Genomic DNA, 21,375 nt, shown 5'->3' on the forward strand with positions numbered 1-21,375 from the left:
CATGAAACTCATGTTACAAAAGCAGTACTATGGGCTAGCAGGATACCCTGTGGGATGGCAGCCTATTATTTGCAGTTCTGTAGCTCTTGGAAAGGCAGATTGTGCTATGCAGTATGCTAAGTGAGCACCGCCCTGCCCTGTGCAGCCTACTTGGGGATTTCAAGGTTAGATGGATGCCTCCTAACAAGCCAAGTTGCCCGACTGCCCGACACATACCACAGAATTTCACTTTTCAATCTGATCTAGCCCATAACTTCCGACTAAAATCAAGTAATCTCTTTTTGAAAACTAAAAATACAAACAGGTAAGACAGAATGGGTGGGAGGGGGAAGAGGCACTAAAAAGTGAAACATTGTCTGAGGTCGCAGCAGGTCAGCAGAGTAGTCAGCGCTGTCTGCATGCAGAAGTTGCTAGAAGAATTAAAAAAAAAAAAATTCTGTGTAGACATACCTTGGTACCCAATTTTTAACTTAAGAGATCTACAGATTAGCTCTAGGCTTCCCATACTTATGGATGACTGCCTGACACCTCCCAGAGCATGATGAAGCTCTATCAACTACCTTATCCCAAGAAATGAACAAGAGGCAGCACAGACTAAAAGTGAAAATTAAAGTGAACACCAAAATATTTTTATTTTTAGTATGTAACATTCCAAATAAACATGATTTATAATATACCTTACATGTAAAATATTTCAGAGACTCAGGCTACAGAACTATGAAGCATGTATAGCAAAAACTGTTTTACATTATGTTGGTATTGTGAAGCTATTTGGAATAAATTTATTTATTGACTCCAGAGCACTTAACTTGGATTTGAAAAAGAAAAAAAAAAAAAAAAACCAAGCAATTTGGATTTAGAATTAAGTGCCCAGGATGACATGAAGGAAGAGGGTGGCATCTGCTACCCATAAGGACCAAGAGCATGCCTGAGGCTACATGAAATGCATTTGAATCAAGGTGTTGTCCCCCCAAACTATTCAGAAATCTAACATTTATAATCAGGGAAAATTTAATTTGATTGACAGTCTAATTCAAACATAGGTATTAAGTGAAAAATTAAAATTCCATTATGAAAACTTTGTAAGTTTCTAGAACAACTCATTAGAAAATGCCCTAAAATATTTCATGTTTCTGAAAAATAATTTTAGAAGCTAGCCACTATTTCCATTTACTACAGTGAAGGCAATACCTCATTTAGAAAATAGTGTTTTAATTTCCAAGAAGCCTAAACTTTTCAAGATAGTCTCCTAACTGTGGAATAGACAGAAACCTAACTTGTTTGCAGACACAAGCCTTTCGTGAACTACAGCACTACATGAGTATGTCATGCTATTTTACTGAAGTGTCCCCACCCACACAGAGATATCATCTAACCTGACACCCCGCAGACATTTAAATAAAACATTAAAAAAAAAAAAGTAGAGATGTGACTTGGAATTTCCCCATGGACATAACAAAGCAGCTCACCTCTACTCTTTACAACAGCACGCAGGTTTCTCCCTTCAAAGACGGTTGATAGGAAATCTGCTTCAAATACCGGTACTACCAGTGGCCTGTTTTCTAAATTAAGGTAGCTAGACAAGCCTGTTTGTTTATTCCTAATTACTAAAACCGTATTTGCTATCACACTTTGTTGTCTGCCCTGGGTAAAAACATTTTTTAGAAAACTGTTTGTAGGATGCTAAGAGCAGAACACTTATATCTGGCAGTAGCTCTAAAAATAGAACTCTACCAGGTCATAACCTTTACCACCACTTAAGCTGCTTTATTCATTTATTATATTCCCTCCTTGTTTTGACTCACAAATAATTCTCAAATTTATTTTAAAAAAGCTAATAATTAGTAGCTGTCAAAAACCAAATAACAAGCAGTGCAAAGAATGGCTTTCATTTAGTTATTGCTTCTGCTTTGCCCAAAGAAAGAAATATGGACACCACCTCCTAGAGAATTAAATGGACATCATCATGTTCAGTAAAATCCTCACTTCACAGTAAGATTTATGCAGTCTGACTAATAACACTATTTTTACTACCTCCAAACTTGATTATACATATTTTAAAAAAAATATGTGCACAGTGTATTAACAAACATGGCCCCATGTAAAAGAAAGGGTAAAGTTGGAGGAAAGTAATTACTTAAAACTAATCTAGAACTGAAGATACAATTACAGCATTCGCAGACTTTTATGGATTCATGATACACCTGAAACAACTGAAATGTCATACAACTGCTCCGATGTTTAATTAAAGCAGAAAAAAAACCACTTACAGACAGTGATTCCAGAACCTCATTTGAATTTAACCAAGAATGTAAAACTTTTCTCTAGGCCACTTCCTGCTATTGCTGGAAACATTCCCTCCTTTAAACGGAGATGGATTTCAAGGTACTGTACTTAGTGTTGTTTTGAGAGTACATTCAGAAGAAAATGTGAACGTGTAGGCAAACTGGAAACTCTCTGGAGAGATTACCCACTTGTTTAACCACATTTCCTGTTTTTTAACCCGTTTGTCCTAAGTCAGTCCTTAGACTACTGACAAAAATAGATACAAGTGTGCTATAAATAGCTCATTAGCAGGTCTTTCTTGGTAAAACTGAAAATGTTTTGATAAATCTATTGTTCTTACTAGCTCCATACTAATTAAACTGTGAATCAGATTAATGTTTCCTTGAAATTCTTCTCTGCATAGCTCACGGTAAGTCTAAACATACAGCACCTTAGGAATCAGAGAAAAAGTCATAAGAACTAATAGTGACCTAAAATATAGCTATCAATAATTGAAATTTAATGAAGAAATTACTGGTAATCTACCTGGGAAAGTGCTTTTACAAAGTGCAGTTCTGAAGCAAGGGAGGACCGAACCTAGTTGGTGAGAGTCACAACCTAGCTAAGTATTTTGAGATCTGAAGGCCAGAGTGCTACATCGTTGAATTAGTTGCCTTGCTCCTATTTTGAGCTATGACACTATATTGATGTAACACAGTGAGTGTCGCTTGAAGGACTTGACACAAGTAGCCACAAAACTACTTTCCAAAAACACTAAACATGAAGGCTTTCAAGACTTATATTACTTGTAGTTTTTGAACTGTTTTAATTCAAGCAGTAGAAATTGTCATGATGTTCAAAGAACCTGAAAGTTTCTGTGTTTGAGCTGGCTTGGAGTAGCAAGAGCTCTAGACTGCCAATACTGTGATTAATACCTTTGTCTATGCATGAACTTCAGTCTAGAAGAGGAGAACACCAAAAAGAGGGCAATACTGATTCTGCGCCCTTCTGCATAGCCCAAACTAAGATGTCTTCAAAAAAGCAGCTGCTGAGGCCGTTCTGAACTTTCTGCTACTCCAACAAACCTGCCAGAAGGATCTGAAGGACAGCTGAAGAAGCCTGCAATTCAAATACTTGCTACTTTCTGATCCTTACCACACACATTAAAATCCACTGCTTCTTGGGACAGAATATAATCTGCTTTATCATTAAGAAGATAAGGAGCAAAACCTGTAAAGGCCAAAGACTACAACAGGAAATGCGAAGCCCAATAGTGCTTCACTTGGGAAGAAAAGATGTTTGCTAGCATCTAATACTTAAAAGATGTGCAGGTAGCTTTAGGCCAATTTGATATGTATGCATTTTATCAGGAGAGTTTTGTTAAGAGATGGATTTACTTTCATTTTTTCCATCAAACACAGTAACAGAAAGTCTAAAGGGCGTTCTACCAACCCAGACCTGAAGGTCATGAGCTGCATGCCATACTGAGAATTGAACCATAAAGACTCTCAAATTACTTGAATTGTTGCAGAATAAGCCAAATTTCAACTCGTTAATCTGGTAACAAGAAATGTAAATGGCAAAAAGGGAAAAAAAAACCAAACAAACAACAAACCCCACCAAACCAAACAAAAAGCCTATGCACTAATGTAAAAAAATACCTACTTTGGTGCTTACGGCCATCATATAAGCATACACAGGTATCAGCTCACCCAAATCACCACTTGTACACAAATGCATCAATGACCCTTAGCTGAGCCCAGTACTTGAGATATATGATCCACAGAAACTTGTCTTTTTGTTGTTGTCATTTAAGTATTAACACTGTCTGGCTCAGTTACAGCCATTAAACAGTGCTCTACATAACACAGTTGCCCCATCAACATGTAGCTGTAACCCATGTATACAAACTTGAGACAGAATAAGAATACAAACACTTCACAGCCAACAGTGTGCTTGCCCTACAGATTTAGCAGCACCTAAAAAAAACCTCACTGTTTCTACTTCAGTATTAACAGTATTGGGGCTGTTGAGTCTATTTTTGATTGAATTTAAGTGGCTATATACGTTTGACTTATTGTTGGGGAAACCCAACAATATCAAATAATCACAACTATCAGATATTTAAAGTAGCTGGTTTGAGGTAGATAAAAAAAAATTGCACTATGAGAAAAGACATTTCACCCAATATAATATATACTACCCAAACCAAAACCATTGTTCTCCCTGAGTGGGAAAAATAGGTTCTGCAGACTGAAATTTATGTGAGATTCTTAGATATAGCAAACCCTCCTCCTTGACTTGAAAGCGAATACATCTAAGCATGCCTCAGTACTACATCAACTTTTTCTACCAGTAATCCATTAGCTGTAGGATGGCTTCCTAAGCAAATCCCGTTTCATTCTCCCCAAGGAAAAATTCTTAAATTTTTAAGAACTTCCCTCCTTCTGCCCCCATCATTTTCAGCATATAATAGTCATAGAGTTATGTATATAAGTTCTATTATCACTGAATTTCCACTAAGAACAATTTTAATGCTGAAGGATTTTCTTTTGATAAAGCAGAAGGTGTTAATAACTAACAAATAAGGTGTTGAAAAATCAACAGGGCACACGTCCCTGGTATGACTAGGTTCCCACTGATTTTAGCAGTTTGTAAGGCAGGACTGAGATCCTTCTGTGTATATCCAGGGTATTTGGCAGAGTGAGAACTTAATGGCTGTTTTCTGGCCACAGAACTTTCTTAAGTTTCCATTGTCTGTGAGCGAGAAACACTGAGGCAAGACACAATATTGCACATAAGAGGGGACAAACTGCTTAGTATATATATATTTGAATATACAGTGGACCGATTTTTAAAAAAGCCATCTGCATCAACAGTTTTTTCATGAAATAAAGTTGAAGCATGCTGACCAAGAAACAGCTCTGCTGCTAAAAGCTCTCTTCCCCCCTGCCCTCCCCCTCACCCCGATTTCAGAAAAATAGAGAAACTGTGAAACAGAGCACCTGGTGGGTGGTGGACATACTAGAGTATCATCATCCTGTAAAATTAGTACCTATGTTCTTCTGAAGCCTGGTACTCATACTATTTCCAGTACTGTACCCTGTCTGTCATTTACCTAAAGCATTTGACCAGCTGGGTTAGCTCAGTTGGTTAGAGCATGGTGCTAATAATGCCAAGTTCACAGGTTCAATCCCTGCTCACTGCAGGGGGGGTTGGGCTTGATGATCTCTCAAGGTCCCTTCTAACCCAAAGCATTCTATGATTCTATGATTTTCCAAATTTTTCACAAGTGAGCCACTTGGGATAAAAGAAACCAGGTGTAACCCTTCACAATGTTGACACAGAATTCCAAAAACCCGAGTGTGATAACTCATCATATTTGGTGGTCCTTGCCAATCCCAGACACATCTTTCACTTTACAGATATGCAGGTTAACAATGCCCAGTCACACGTCCAGTGGTGTCAGTGGGGGTCGAAGTCAGCAACACAGACTAACCCCGTCGCACTGCCCCCAGATATCCCGATACAGAAGGATTTATGTAAAGGCAAGAAGCATAAATTTTAAAAGATTTGTTTCACAGATGAAAGAGGGTAGCTATATGCACCATGAAGATACAGAATGACCAATTCAATGGGAAAAGCAAGTCACTTCTTTAATTGTAAGGTATACTAAAACTCAACATCTCTATCAAAACTCTGAACAGTTGAATCCAAAAATCTCAAGCAATATTTCCTTTCATTAACACAAACCAAGCATAGTCCGCAAGAATATTCATTTATTTCTTTCAAACACATAATTTTTAAGGCACCCTGAAGGTGTCCTTTCATGATTTTATAAAACCTAAAATTATTAAAACCTTTCAAAACACAGACTCACTCAGGAAACTGTGTGTTCCTCTCATAATTCCTCAAGCCACTGGTACTGTAATAATAGCCTGTCATACACAAAATGACAGCAATTTCATAAGTGAAGAATGGGCTTAGAGATATACTATGTTTATGAATTTACTTCGGTTGTCACTCAAATATTATTATAATAAGGAATGAGAAAACTGAAGCCAACCGATCCAAAAGAGACCAATTTCACAAAGAAATTATTTGGAACAATACAGACACTAATAATTTTAGTATCCAGTTATGTCCTGCATCTATCTAACCTTCAAGCTACAGAAAAAAAACCTTAGTCACCGGTGAAACACGTCCTGCGTTTATTACAGTGACTTAAGACAGACATACTTTGGTAAGTAAAAGAAAAGGCAAACATGGCAAAAGGAGGTAGAGTACGGACTTTTTAAAAGAGAGGGTTTTTTTTTAAAGAAACTTTAAAAGTGGTGCTTTGAGCAAAAAGATTACTAGCAGCAATAAGATACACAATTTTCCTGTCTTTTACCATATAGTTTTTTAGTACAATTAATGATTTCTTTTTTTAAAGTTGCTATTTCTATTGAATTATATCAGAAGTACAACGGTAACAAGCAGGTGGCACAGATACAATATAAAAAAGCCAGTACTTCTGGAACCTGATTCTGCAAAGGTCTGTGAATGTTCTTAACTCAAAAAGTGCAAGCAGTCAGTCACCACACTGAAAGAAATATTTCTACATACTTTCTTCCAAACCACTTTGTGTACCGTTTGTGGATACAGAGAATTTTTATTTGTCCTTAGTAACTAAATTCAGCAAATTGGCAACCAAATCAAAGCCAGGGTATTAGCTTACAAGCAAACACTAATAGGCAGCAGTATTTCATAGCCATGGTTGGAAGTATTGAGTCATGAGAAAGATCTGACCAAAGAAAGGGACTTTGGTTACAGATGCGGTGGATTCTTTGGAATACATGGTAGGAGGTTGTGCTCTGCTTTGCTTCACCAAATTCTCAAATTTGAGTTCTATGGTAAAATCTAGTTTCTTTTTTACAGACTCGGTAACTTGCAATGACCTTGAAGAGCTAGTCATCGTTTTGAGTTTCAGCCAGTCCTTACTTCTACCAATGTATGTATTTAAAACTGCACCATGCACTGCAGTCCAGTAATTACTCACAAGAGTATACCTTAAATTTATGGCAAAAAATGCCATAAACTGAATTTCATTTAAAATTTTATTTATCTGTGTTTAAATAAGCAGTGAGTTGGAACCAGACCACAGCAGCTTTTAGAGATGTTAGTGTAGCAAAAAAAAGCCCCCAAAACCCCCCAAGCAAAACCAACAACCAAACCAAAACAAAAAACCCCTTACTACCCTCTACTCTGCTAGGAAAAAGAAAAAAATAGATAAAAATTGTTGCGAGGCACATACAGTAAGTATTCAGTGAGACTGCATATTTATCTTATTTGTTAGAGTGAAGGTGAGAACTTGCAACTGGCTTCCAATGTTACTATTTCATAGTTTTTCATTTCCAAGTTTCACTGAATCCCTACAGCATTTTGAAAAGGGCATGGATTTGAAATGAAGAATGTCTTTGCATGACCTGAACAATAGGTCCTTAAAAATTGTTCAAGTCCAAAATTAACATTTGGAAGCTATCTGTACTCAGGAGTGACCCACAGTAACTGGAAAGCTTAAGATTTTTCACAGTTCAAAGTAAAGGCTTTTAATAATTTTGAGTTACTTCAGCCGCTGAACAAGTCCAACACTATAATTTCATCCACACATCAATAAAGTTTAAGTGTTTCATTAAATTTAAATTGCTATTCGTCGTGCAAAGAAATTTTAAGCTAATGAAATGTTTTTTATTACAATGGATCTGCTGTACTGTTAGAATTCTATCATATTTTCCCACTTAAAGAGTTCAAGGGCTTGATAACTTGGCTACAGAGAGAAAATGCTCTAGGCTGAATTTTGTACAGAAATTTTGTATAGAAAGCCGAGACTTTTTGTTACACTAAAACTTTCAACTTAAAAACATGCACGCACCCCTGAGCAGAAAGTGTTACTGAAGCATTGAGTAGACAGCTATTTTCCCACTCTGCTAGTTTAGCTGTCCAGTGGCAAGGTACACCTTGGAGACTGTATTTTCATCAGTGTATTTACAGTGTTAATAACTATAACATCCTTAACTACTGCACACATTCAGGGATTAGAAAATAATTATTTTTATCACTCTTCTTTCATCTTGAATTCAGTATTATTTTTATGCTTGACCATAAACCCCTTGTGCAACATTTCAAAATGTAACCAGGAATGTGAATTGACCACTGGGTTTATTAAGGGTATCAAGGCTTTTGGACCTCCCCTGATGAGTTGTCTGGGGCAAACCCCAGGTATTTTAAGATGATTCTCTGCATCTGAACAGGTGGTACAGGAGGTACTGTATCTCTATATTTTGTATGGCTCTTGAAGAATCCCCACAAGATGACACTAAGCACCTTTATCAAGGGAGAGCACATGGTGTTACGGATTGTCTCTAGTACCTACATGCTAAAGTTTAACATGACAGAACTACTCTCCAAGCACAGCAGTGTGAATTATAGGAACCATACATGCAGCTCCCTGCACAGACAAGTCTGATAATTTTGATGCAGCTGAGTTTACTTAGACCAATAGCAAAGTTCTAACTTGGAACTTCCCATTTAAACAACACGCACAAAACTCTGAACCATTATAATTTGAGCTAGAGGACTATGACTTAGCTACAAACAGCAGCAGACAAACCTCTACTACAGATCAACTATTAGGCTTAAATGAAAGCCACAGTCACCTATGAGTAGGTAACAACACCACAGTAAAGTTTCCCAAATATTAATCATGACCTGTAGATGCTTCTTGACCTCACAGTGCTCCCATACATACTCTGTCTTCTGAATCTAAGACTATGACCTCAATATGATCAATAAACTATTCCACAGTTTAAAGTTCCACTGTTTCTACAGCATATCAGTCTGCCTTGAACCCAAGTTTTAAAATGGATGCCTTGATTTCTGACAACCTCAAAACAGGTAATGTAATTGTATGCATTAGCCAATACAATATGAAAAATGCAACTGTTCCAAGCGAGCAAATACATTTAAGTATAAAATAAAAAAAGAATACATTTTAACTCTCAGCAGATAAATGCTGCATAGTAAAAAATTAGTTCTGTCAATACAGAAGGTCAAGACCCATGCACTAATTGGCAGTCATGCAACAGCAGCGCAAGCAGGAATGCCTTTGGGATCTAGCTAGAGATTGTCAAAGGGCTTTAAAACAGTTCTGGGGTACAAGAAGAGAGCAGTCCCAAGACCTTTTAGCAGCAAACGCTACCCAACTGGATATTACGTGAGAAATAGCAAAGGATCTACACTGGACACACCTGTGGAAATAAATCTGTAGGAAGAGAATAAGCCCAAGCTAAAAAGTTTAACTGAGACAGACCCAACACCACAGTTTGGGACTACAGGTAATTTTACTTTTCCTGTGACTTTCTTTCCCCACTCCACTTGTTTCATTACATCTCAGTTTGTTAAAGATTGCTGCAGAAACTACCTTGAGTGTTACCAAGATAATAAAAATCTAGTTTCTAAGGCTAACGATTGAAGGAGCAGTCTAACACTAAGCCCACTTGAACACCTCATTCACAACCAAGTTGTGTTTTGGTTTTTTTTTTTGCTTATAATCAAACTAGCAATCAAATACAAAGAAATAATAGTGACTATTGATTTGGATTTCTAAGCTTTTGGCTAAGCTTTGGCTTTTATGACCTTATTGTATCTCCCTCACCTCCCTGGTCTTCAGTTCTGGCTCCCAAACCCATCTGAAGCATCACCAAGCTCTTCCTCTCCCATCCTTCCATCCATCCATTCCTACTCACTTATCCAAGATGTAAACCCAACCTGCCAGTGCTCCAAAACTCTTTCTTGCCTCATTCCAGTAGCATTGGGGCACCCAAAGTAATCAGTAAAGCAAACAGTAAACATTAAGATGGCATTGGTGCCTATCAAATGCAATTAAACATGAAGGCATTCACTATGCCAACAAGTTAGACCACTGAGTATTGTTCTGCTGATGACATGATTTATTACTACTTATGTTTTATTGAAGGGGTTGGGGCAGCATGAAACTTGTGTAGATATCCCCTCATTCACGCATGTAATAAGGGGTGCTGGAAGAGGAAAAAGTGATGCTTGCCCTTTCTCCTCTATGCATTATCATTGATTCCAATCCCTGATTCATTTTCTGCTTTGAACAATGCAGAGATCAAATGCTATTATCAAAGAAAGTCATAAAAATATGAAATAATATTTTAAAAAGCTTAGGGTTTTTTTTAAGAGTGTGCTTGAGGGTATAAAAAAAGTATTTAGGTTTCCTTGTAACAAAAAGAAGATAGTTGACATTAACAGGTGTCCACCCATAGATGGACTGCGAACTAACACTGCATGAACTAGAGAACACTGAACTGATGACAAGTTTCCCAGGTAAAGATCAAACTGGCCATTGAACTGCCAAACTGGCAGCAAGTATTGTACAACTTCCTACAACTGGCTAGACAACAAAAGAGACTTCTGAGTTGTCAGACACTGCTGATAAGTAAATCCTCTGGAGTTGCAATTACTACCATCTCATTTAGGGATTAAAGTGACTTCTAATACCATCAGTTCGAAAGGGTATGTGAATAGACAGCACTCTCAAGCTAAAACAAGACTAGGATACAGTCTGGCCAAGGAATCACAAGCAAGACTTTTTTTTAGAGATACAAGGCTTTTGTGCTCATGCTCTTCCCATCCCTCAAGTAATATAAACGAAGCCTGTTTTAGGTCTTCAAAATTTTCAAATGAGAAGATTTTTTTTCCCCCTACCATATTACTTCCCTTTTAAAAATACACCCTGCTTTAAATAGGCAATTTACAAATTTGCTGACCACTTAATATTGCAGTTTGAGAAGAATGCAGGTTTTCCAACTTTTAATGCAAAATGAAAGATAAAATGTTTTTGGAGCTTAATTCCTGGGGTTTAACAGTCTTTAGCAAAGCATAGACAGAAAATGACACAACGTATTATAGGAAGGGGTTTGACAGGTAAAGTAAAAGAGAAGCTGGAAGAGAGTTGGGTGACAGTCTAGTAAACAACTACTGGCTTAATAGCAGAAAACACTCTAAAGCAGAACTGTGTGTGAAGGCAGTCATGTGCAAAGCAAGAGGACACGTAAGAAATAAAATAGTTAAGTTGCAGATGAACTTCTACTGCATGCTTGCACACATGAACTCTAGAGATGGCCGAGACCAGCCAACAAGGAACTCTATCCAACATTAGCAGCAGAAAATATTGCATGCAAGAAGTGTGTGGAAACACAAGAAGATATCTAACAAAGTCTACACACAAGTGCAACGCAGTATGTGGCAGACAGGGACCTGGAAAATGCAATGTCTCTCCAGGACAGTTTCTACTGAGATTTCTATAATGGTCAGAAATTAAAGATAACTTGCCAGCAGAAACTACAGGAAGCTGGAGAAACAGTTCCTTCTCCTGTTCTCATCTGCTGCAACTGTTCCCAAGGACAGAGAAGGTACAATGTCCATTCCATTTTACCAGCTAGAATGATCCTTAGCATTTATAATTCAAACACCAGTGTAGTATGTTAAAGAAATCTCACTGTTGTCAGAAGTGAGAAATATAATGAAACCTGAATGTCTGAAAGTGAAATTGAAGAAAAACCTGAGGCTAAAACGAAGTTACACAAATGAAGGTATTTTGAAACATGCAGTGAAATTTCTGCTTATATTTCATGCACCAAATTGTTTTGTTTTGTGGGGTTTTTTTTTTACAGAATTAATTGAAAGGCTATAATATGATAACCCCTGACTTGTACAATTTTGGTACATGATTCTACTCTGCGAAGAGTTATGTGTAGTAAACCAAATGAAGAACTGCAGTAATGTAACACATGGATTGTCAGACTTCTTGGCTGAACAGGTCATTTAAGGATGTTGAATTCACCTCATTCTAATAAAATACCGATTTACTAATGTATGTTGCAAACACAGTTAGTTTGAATGAGAAATAGCATAGTTTAACTGGAGTACTTAAAGAGTACCATGTCTAAGAACACTCCGGTGTTCCAAAAGGTTTCTGTACAAAGGCACAGCACACCAACACAGATACACAGCTGTTTCTTCAAGTGCTGACACCCTTTCGTGCAGCCCTGTGTGTGTTTATGTGGGGTGGGTTTTTTTTTTTTTCTTTCTTTCTTTCTTCACACATCCCAGATGAGCTTGCTGCAGCTCAGTTCCTCCAGGGTGTAGAAAAGAGACCCAACTATACTTTATACTTACTTTATACTTTACTTTATACTTTATACTTACCTGCCAGAAAGAAAAAAAAAAAAAAAGAAAAAAAGAAAAAAAAAAATCACCTTGCTGCTGCAACTGCTAGCAGTTAAAGGTAAGTTCCCTTTTCAGTAGGCCCTGTGCACTCTAAACTGCAACTTGAGAAGCACTGCAAGAAAATCAAATACAATGGCATACAATGCAAGAATGTGCAGGCTGTAAGACATGTAAGGCTTCAGCCTGTACTCTCTCCTCCTACCCCAGTAGCTATACAAAAATAACTAGCTAGTGGAATATATCTGTGACTGTGTCACAAGCAGTTAAAAAACTGACATTTTGTAACAAAAAAAGCACAATTGACAAGTCCTTTAGCAACTTTATCTGCCAATTCAGAATACTTTTTTTTTTTTAAATATTATGGCATTTATTTCTTATATGCAATAGAACTGCAAAAGCATCATTGTTTGTTTTCTTTCTGTTCACATACAAGGACTAACTGGCACATTACATTCCTGCATCAAAATAGTAGAATTTGGCCTTACTAAAGCATTAAAAGACAGACAATTCCTAAACACAGGACATCAATAGTTTGAGATCTGTTGGAGTTCAAAATCATCTACATCTAGTAAGATAATTCTGAAGCCATCCATTTTAGAAGAAATCTAAAGAGGAGGCTGAGGGGAGACTTTATCGCTCTCTACAACTACCTGAAAGGAGGTTGTAGTGAGGTGGGTGTTGGTCTCTTCTCCCATGTAGTTAGCGATAGGACAAGAGGAAATGGGCTCAAGCTGCGCCAGGGGAGGTTTAGGTTGGAAATTAGGAAAAATTTCTTTACGGAAAGGGTAGTCAAGCATTGGAACAGGCTGCCCAGAGAGGTGGTGGAGTCCCCATCCCTGGAAGTGTTCAAAAAACGGGTAGATGTGGCACTTTGGGACATGGTTTAGTCTAGTCTACCCTTGATTGGTTCAGTGTGGACTTGGTAGTGTAGGTTAATGGTTGGACTGGATGATCTTAAAGGTCTTTTCCAACCTAAACGATTCTATGATTCTAAAGGGTTACAGATTTCAAACCAAACTATTTTGCACATTTCATTCAAAGTAATTGCTTATGTCTCAAAAAAAAATTCTACTATATCCAGATGTTTTTAAGATGTAAATGCACTTGTCATCTTTCATGTAAGCAGGGCGCTGCTGCCCCAAATTAAACAAAAGAAGAAAAGTTTGGGTTGACAAGCATGTCGCTGTGTAACTACAAATTAAATAAATTAAATATGCCTTTTGATATTTCATTTTTAACTGTTGAGTACCTTTTCATCAGGCTATTGCCATTAAAAGTTTTTTATTAGATTTTTAAATTAGACAAATAACAGATAAGAGATGTGACAAGTATATCAAATCTAATTTAGCAGATCTGACGCACTTAATCTTTTACTGTAAGAGCGGCATTTGATATATTTGAAATGTTTCAAACAATGCTCCCTTAACACGTCAAATAAGAAGAAATTCTGATTTAACTCTACTATATTCAATTTATGCCAAGTACAGAATGAATATCTAAAAAACACAAATGATCAACTTTCAACTGAAAGTGAGAAATCACCTGAAACTTTCAATGCAATGTGAAATTTTAAACACTAAAAAAACCACCCCCAAATATCTGACACCACCAATGAAACACAGAAGGTACATATTTTAAAAAGATTGTTAGACTAGCCTCTGTAACTCTGTATGCTGTGAACTCTGAGTGAATGTTGGCTAGGCTGCACAGCAGCCAGCATTTCAAGAACAAATTATGAAGAGATCACTGTATCCGAATTCCTCAGAAAAATAAATGAACGCCTGCTTTGTGTGGTAAACAAATCCACATTTACTAGAGTCTCAAAATTTATGTAGCTGTTGTATATCTAAACAAATAAAATATAATTAAACTTGCCACATTATTTAAAATCATTTGACATTTGCATGCAAAAGCTCACATTAATAATCTAAAAGACTGCCCACATACAACTACTTTTGCTTGTACTGCACAAACTTCAATACACAGAAATCTTTTCTATCCAAACACAACCACCTTGTAAACCCTCCAAAAAACTATAGGCTTGGAATCCAGAAGATATCACAGAGCTTAATTTTGCTTGTCAGGTGACCAAGATAAAAATATATGCATTTAAAATAGAATTTGAAAACCCCAACAGAACACAACCTACTACCGAAAGAGAGGAGAACGAACACAAACGAAAAACTCCATAAGCTGAACTAGCTGATTGACCAGTATACATGAAAAATAATCTAAAAACATACTTGGCAACTGATTAACATTATGTTTCTCATTATCCCTTTCATCTCTTAATTCTGTTAATACTGTAGATTAAATTAGAACAATGTTTCAAACATGAAAAAAGAACCAAACTAGGTTTCTTGTTGCTGCATGTTAAAATTGAAGTCTTTGTCGTAAAGACTCAGAAGTCAACACTGAAATTACAATGAAAATTTAAATGAAAGTTATTTATTAACAATAAATCTAATTAAGTTAATTATACTGGCTTCTAACACCAGCAGTCACACCTTAGATGAAAATAAAGGGGCAAATGTATAATTACATTGTACACAAGTTTTCTGACATTCAAAACTTTCATATTGAAAAGAGCATGTATGTTGAAAAACTAAACAATAAAAGTTTTAGCACATAGGCTAAATTAAAATTTGCCCCATGCAAACAATTTGCCCTTCCCTATATTTAAAACTCTAACAAAAACCATATGTATAAGTAAATATCTGATAATTACAGGACAATTACCTAAGCAAGCAAGGCATATGCTTTGCCCACACTGGTATAAAACTTTAGTAACACTTATTTTTCAAAGCTTGTTCAAAAGGCAGGCTTCTTAATTTCATTCTAATTTCTTCTTCAGAATTGTTCATTTATTATAGTTCTTCTCATTCTTCTATTTTCCCTTCTACTTCCCCATGAATTATATGATGCAAGGAAGTATTGTCCCCAGTACTTACAGACAGATGACTGCAAAGTTGCCAATGATAAATACATTGTCAAGGTTTTGGATAAAATTGTTCTAAATATTCTATATACTACAAGAGTTTAGGTAGTCAAATTAAACATGAATGTTCAAATTGACAGGAGTCAAAGAAAGCATTTTAAAGATAAAGACTAAAATGCTTCAGTGAGTTATTAACACAACACAGAAAACGCTGCAGAGGCTGGGACAAAATCCTACCTCCACGTTTTTTCCCCCCTCCCAGATTATGCTTCACTCACTTCTCAAAATCTGCAACAGCTGAGGATGGATTTTTGCCTGTAACAGCTCCACTTAATACAAAACAGTTTTATCTCCAAACCAGCCTCCATTTCATGAAGCAAGTCAGGTGTATCCGTGTGGGAAAAATGTTATTTAAAGATTGGATTACACTTTATTGTCTTTGTGTAGTTCTTTCTGTACATAATTTTTACTGACATCGAAAAGAAAGCAAACAAAAAACCAGAATGGAAACCAGAAAATTCTCCTACTACATTGGTCTATATGGCTTAACAACAGAACTGGCAATACATACATGTAACTTCTGTACGGTAGGATTTATACGGATTTGAGTCATTTGTCTGATGTTGTAGACCTTGACTTTCGCAGCCTTGATTCTAAAAAAGAAATGCTGATGGCATTGGCAAGGCAAAACATTTAGGCTGTTGTTGCATTTCTCAGTGGTACTGCCTATATATAGCAGGCAGCATTGCCTGTAGTGTTACTATAAGTATATAGTAATATATACATAACTTCTGCTAGCTGTGCAAAGAAAGTGATCAATAACATTAACAGGCTGTCATCCCTAGAGGACAAAAGTGCAAGATTGAGGGGATTTCTTCAACTACACTGCAGCTTCTGGTAAACTCACTGCTCCAGTGAGTATCAGACCTCTCTGCCCTTTGCACTTCAAGTCTGTCTCCTGTTAGTAGAATGCCTTTCAATCCATTTCTGTGTTAATTCCATTTCTAAATCCTACCCTAATTTACATTTCTACCTTGCTCATCCAGTCCTGGTTTCTCCCTTTGTTCCTCGCTTGATACCGGTCTTCATCACAAGCTTTCCACTCAGTCTGCTCCCTCCCTTGCAGTTACTTTATTTTCTACCAGCATTGGTATCCTCCCCGTGAACAATTCCATCTACCCGAAAGCATTATCTTCCCGATAGTCCAGATAAGGTGTTCTCTGCATTCTATTCAGCCTTCCAGCTTCTTCATTCTTCTCGGTAACAGCAGGGGGAGCATCAAGAAAGGAATACTTGCTAGTGCTTAACTAGTACAATTGTTCAAAAGTTGCAGTCTTGCAGCCCTGGGCTGGACTAGCAACACAGGAAATTCATAATCAGAAAATTCTCAGCGTTATTCCTAACCAATTCCCAAGTATTTTCATACTTATATTTTTCCAGAATGTCCTTTGCAAAAGATATCCGTGGCACCAACATGCCCTGACTCTAGTCAAATTTTCAATCACCAGACGGAATGCTTTAAAGTTTCAGACTGCATCAGGGAAATTATTTGCTTTTTACCTTATTTTTTAAGTATAGGCAAATTGATGTCTTTACCCATTTCTTTCTTTTCAAAAAACCAGAACTGTTCTTGTCAAAATTTGCTTTTTTACTTTCACTAGCACTATCTGAAAGCTAATGCAGAAAGACCATATAAAAAAACCCTTCATGCCAAACTATTATGTCTTGGCAATCAGACATAGTTGTATCCACTAAGGAACATAGAGTAATTATAATTATGCAACACTACACGTCACTGATAGTACCACTCAGGAACAAAAGTGAGGCCTAAAGGTTCTGCCTTGCCAAAACCATCAACTTCTTTTCTTTTTTAAAATTAAGGCTACAAAAGTCAAGATCTAAACCAGGCAAATGACTAAAATCAAATATTTAAATTTTGTAGTCATAAAGATTACTGAAAAACAAATCATAATTTCTACTATAGAAATAATTTTTTTTTCCTCTACAAATCAATGTGTCAATCTTTAACAAATCCTTGAGTGACTGTGTAACCCACTCCCAGTCATCTGTATGTTATTTTAGTTTAATAAAGTAGATACTTTTCATGCGGTACTTGGAGATGAACTGCAAAGTAGAGCTTTGTTTTTCTGGGTTTTTCTAAGAGGAAAATGAAAGGATAGTATGTCTACTGCAGTACTAACTGCATCTTTTAGATTACGTAAGAGTATATTTTCTCAACTATAGGCTTGTACAATTCAATGTTTTTTGTAAATACTAGTTTATTGGAAAGAAATCAATTATATGCTTGCTGGGTAGGTTTTTTTTTTTTGATTGAATACTGGAAAAAGTCAGATTCTTATATGCCCCCACGAAGAGGTTGTGTCCATCATCATCCCATGTCCTGTTCCCCCCACCCCATCCTTTTCAATAATGAAATTAATCTACCTCCTCTAAGGGTCCAAGGGGGAGGCTTTCCCAGTCACTTATGAATTTTATCTTCAGAGCACCAAATATTTTCAGGGTCAACTAACCATTGCTATAAGCAGACAAACTGAAGGTACTCAGAGTTACTCTTTTATACCAACAGTCAACAGGGTACATTTGACAGAATTTATCCCTCAGAAAGACTGTCCATCAAGGTGGAGAAGCATGGAAGAAGTGACTATATGTTACTTCTTAACACATCTAACTTGGGGATTAACAAAAAAACCCAAACCAACCAAACAACTTTTTTACTACTTCAAATTGGCACCTCTTGGCCAACACTATGAAATGTAACCCTGAAGGGGAATCTCTAATATTCACCCACTTCACTCTGATTTTTGCTAAAAAATTGCAGAGAAAGTACATAAAATCAGCAATAAACTGGACAACAAGCAAACTAAGGCACACCTCTAATAGAAATGTAATATTCCTTTTAAATGAAAAAATACTACAGAATAATCCTAAAGGCAACGTGAGCCTAGTAAGTAGGTCCCAATGCACTAGATCAAGAAATGAGCATATAAAAAGCTTACACAACTACTTCTTTCTCTTTGTTAGCTGGTGGGAATGTAATCATGCCAAGCAAAACCATATTTCAAACATGATAAGTTATGTATTATTCAGATATAAATTTGAATGTGCAAGATTAACATCTAAGTTATTTCCGCTATAAACTGTATTAGAGCAAATATTCTGAGCACAAAAGCAGTAACAAAAGATAGAAGAGACACTTTTCTCTGAAGTAATAAACCCCGAAATCTTTGTGTTTGAGGCCCAGCAAGCACTGCAGCTCTTGATTCACAGATTACAAGTGTGCTTCTTGTAATTACCTCCCTATCAAATTTTAAACTACCACAAAATTTCTACTAAGTTTGCCATACAGAACTCTATGAAGTAATCAAAACAAGAAAGTACAAATTGTCACGTCAATCATTGATTTACTGAAAATTAATACAAGATCACCTTCAAAATGCCATGTACTATGTTCCTGCAACTAATTTCTACTTGGTATTAAGCAGGCATTCATGTGATAAGTAATGTAGGTGTATTAGTTTTACATATGAGAAATTAGATGTTCAAGGGACCTAAATGTTCAGATGTGCACAGTATTCACTACTTGAAGAAAAAAGACAGACTCATTTATATTACGCTTCCTTAAAACAGAGGCTCTTAAAGCACCTAAATAATGACTACCACCTCAGTCATTCTAAATACTTATATCGCCCTTGATGGTTTAACATTCTTTGCTGAACTACTGTTATAGTATGCATTTGCTCATAATTTTACCTTTTCAGAACTGTAATTACATCTATTAAAAAAGTAGCCAGATTCTTTGGAAAAAATCCCAAACAGTCTCAATGCTATTTTCTTATGAAATTCAAAGATGTCTTTTATAATTCTTTCTATTATATACAAGCAATGAAGCAAAATAATCACAAAAAACAAGTATTAAAGAGATTATCAATGATAAAAGCTGCTTTAATCATTTGGGGGTATTTGAAAAATAATTTAGGAATTAAGTAAAGTCTGTGAGAAAGAACTTACAATAAGAACCTTGTCAAAAGTTAAAAACACGGACTAGAAAAAAGTTTTTAATTGTACAGTGCATTTTAGCACCTATCAATCACTGCTAAAATAATTTCAGATTTTAATAAGCAGATATTTACCTGCTGGAACAAGACAATCTTTCCAATCAAAATATCCTGCATAAATGCCAGGTTCTAATGACCCAACTATCGGATCTGCCTTGAATTCAATGTACGTTTCAAACAGTCTTTGATCCAGGTCTTTCAAGGATTCCATACTAACCTGAAAAACAAAACAAAAAAAAAAGAGAAAGAACATAATAAATAATCATTAATTACAAGAAGTAGATCTCATGTCTTCTTTAATTTTCAGTAGAAAGACAATTACTTACACATTTCAGTTCACAATTACACATATAAAAACCTAGGAACTTCCACATTACCTGTCCATCCTACCCAATACAATTTTTTTTTTCCCCCTGATTGTGCTCAGAAATTTTTGGGAAAAGTCCAAGCAATGCCAAAGCAGGCAAATCACTCTATAACTGTCTAATGGCATGATTTTTTTTTTTTCTGCACGTCAGGAGGTCTTGATCTTGCACTAAGTAAACAACTTAATTTTGTCGATGCTTTAAAATATGCCCATAATAATTTCCATCCTGAAACATGAAGATTTTCGTATAATACTTAAGATCTACCAATTGTAATATTACAATTTCTCACTATCTGCTCTATATCTGAAAAAATACAGATTTATGTATGTCCTGGTTTCGGCTGGGATAGAGTTAATTTTCTTCCTAGTAGCAGGCATAGTGCTGTAGTTTGGATTTAGTAGGAGAAGAATGTTGATAACATGCTGATGTTTTAGTTGTTGCTGAGTACTGCTTATGCTAGTCAAGGACTTTTCAGCTTGCCATGCTCTGCCAGGTCCACAAGAAACTGGGGGGGGGCACAGCCAGAATAGTTGATCCAAACTGACCCAAAGGGCTATTCCATACCCTATGACGTCATGCTCAGTATATAAACTGGGGGGGGGTTGGCCGGGGAGCCGCGATCGCTGCTCGGGAACTGTCTGGGTATCGGTCAGCGGGTGGTGAGCAATTGCATTGTGCACCACCTGCTTTGTATATTATTATTACTATTATTATTATATTATTATTATTATTTTACTTTATTTTATTTCAATTATTAAACTGTTCTTATCTCAACGCAGGAGTGTTTCTCACTCTTACTCCTCCGATTCTCTCCCCCATCCCATCGGGGTAGGGGGAGTGAGCGAGTGGGTGCATGGTGCTGAGTTGCTGGCTGGGGCTAAACCACGACAATGTAGCAGTGTCTGCCATCTAAAACTGTACATGTGAACTTCCCTGCTCTACTTCAAGGCATATCTGTACAACAGATGCATAAGCTGCAGATCACCAACATCTGCAGAATTAACAGCTCTCTACACAATTTTTAGTAATTCACACAACTTAGCCACACTGAAAGCTGAAGGGATATGCAGTTTGTTCATAGAATCTGAACAACTTTAAATTTTATAGAAGACTTTTTATTAAACATAGATACCCCCTGTAATTATACCTTCTAAAACAATTCTGAAACACAATGCATATCATAAAACGTTGGAGTAGAAAGTGAGTATCTTAGGATGGTCATGGATTGTAAATGCAAACAAAATATGCTGAAAATACCACATCACTTGTACTTTAACATATCTATGTTTATGAATAAGAGCTCAGGCAATAGCAAAGTAAAGCTTTTAAACTAGTACTCATTTTCCTCAGCCATTAGGGAAAAAAGCGTGTATATATATATGTATACAGATATATAAAAAGCATGCATGTATATATATATATATATATAGGA

The 21,375-nt window shown here is 36.4% G+C and overlaps 1 protein-coding gene across 1 annotated transcript in view; it reads right to left on the reverse strand.

The window, feature by feature from the left end:
• EXOC2 (exocyst complex component 2) overlaps nucleotides 1-21,375 on the reverse strand; it is a 122,497-nt gene that overhangs the window by 18,029 nt on the left and 83,093 nt on the right. Inside the window, exon 22 of the mRNA XM_075705158.1 lies at nucleotides 19,651-19,792. Within this exon, the coding sequence (XP_075561273.1) occupies nucleotides 19,651-19,792 (142 nt within the window). The remainder of the gene's footprint in view (nucleotides 1-19,650; nucleotides 19,793-21,375) is intronic.

Source organism: Pelecanus crispus, chromosome 2, assembly GCF_030463565.1.
Source record: "Pelecanus crispus isolate bPelCri1 chromosome 2, bPelCri1.pri, whole genome shotgun sequence".
Lineage (NCBI taxonomy): Eukaryota > Metazoa > Chordata > Aves > Pelecaniformes > Pelecanidae > Pelecanus > Pelecanus crispus.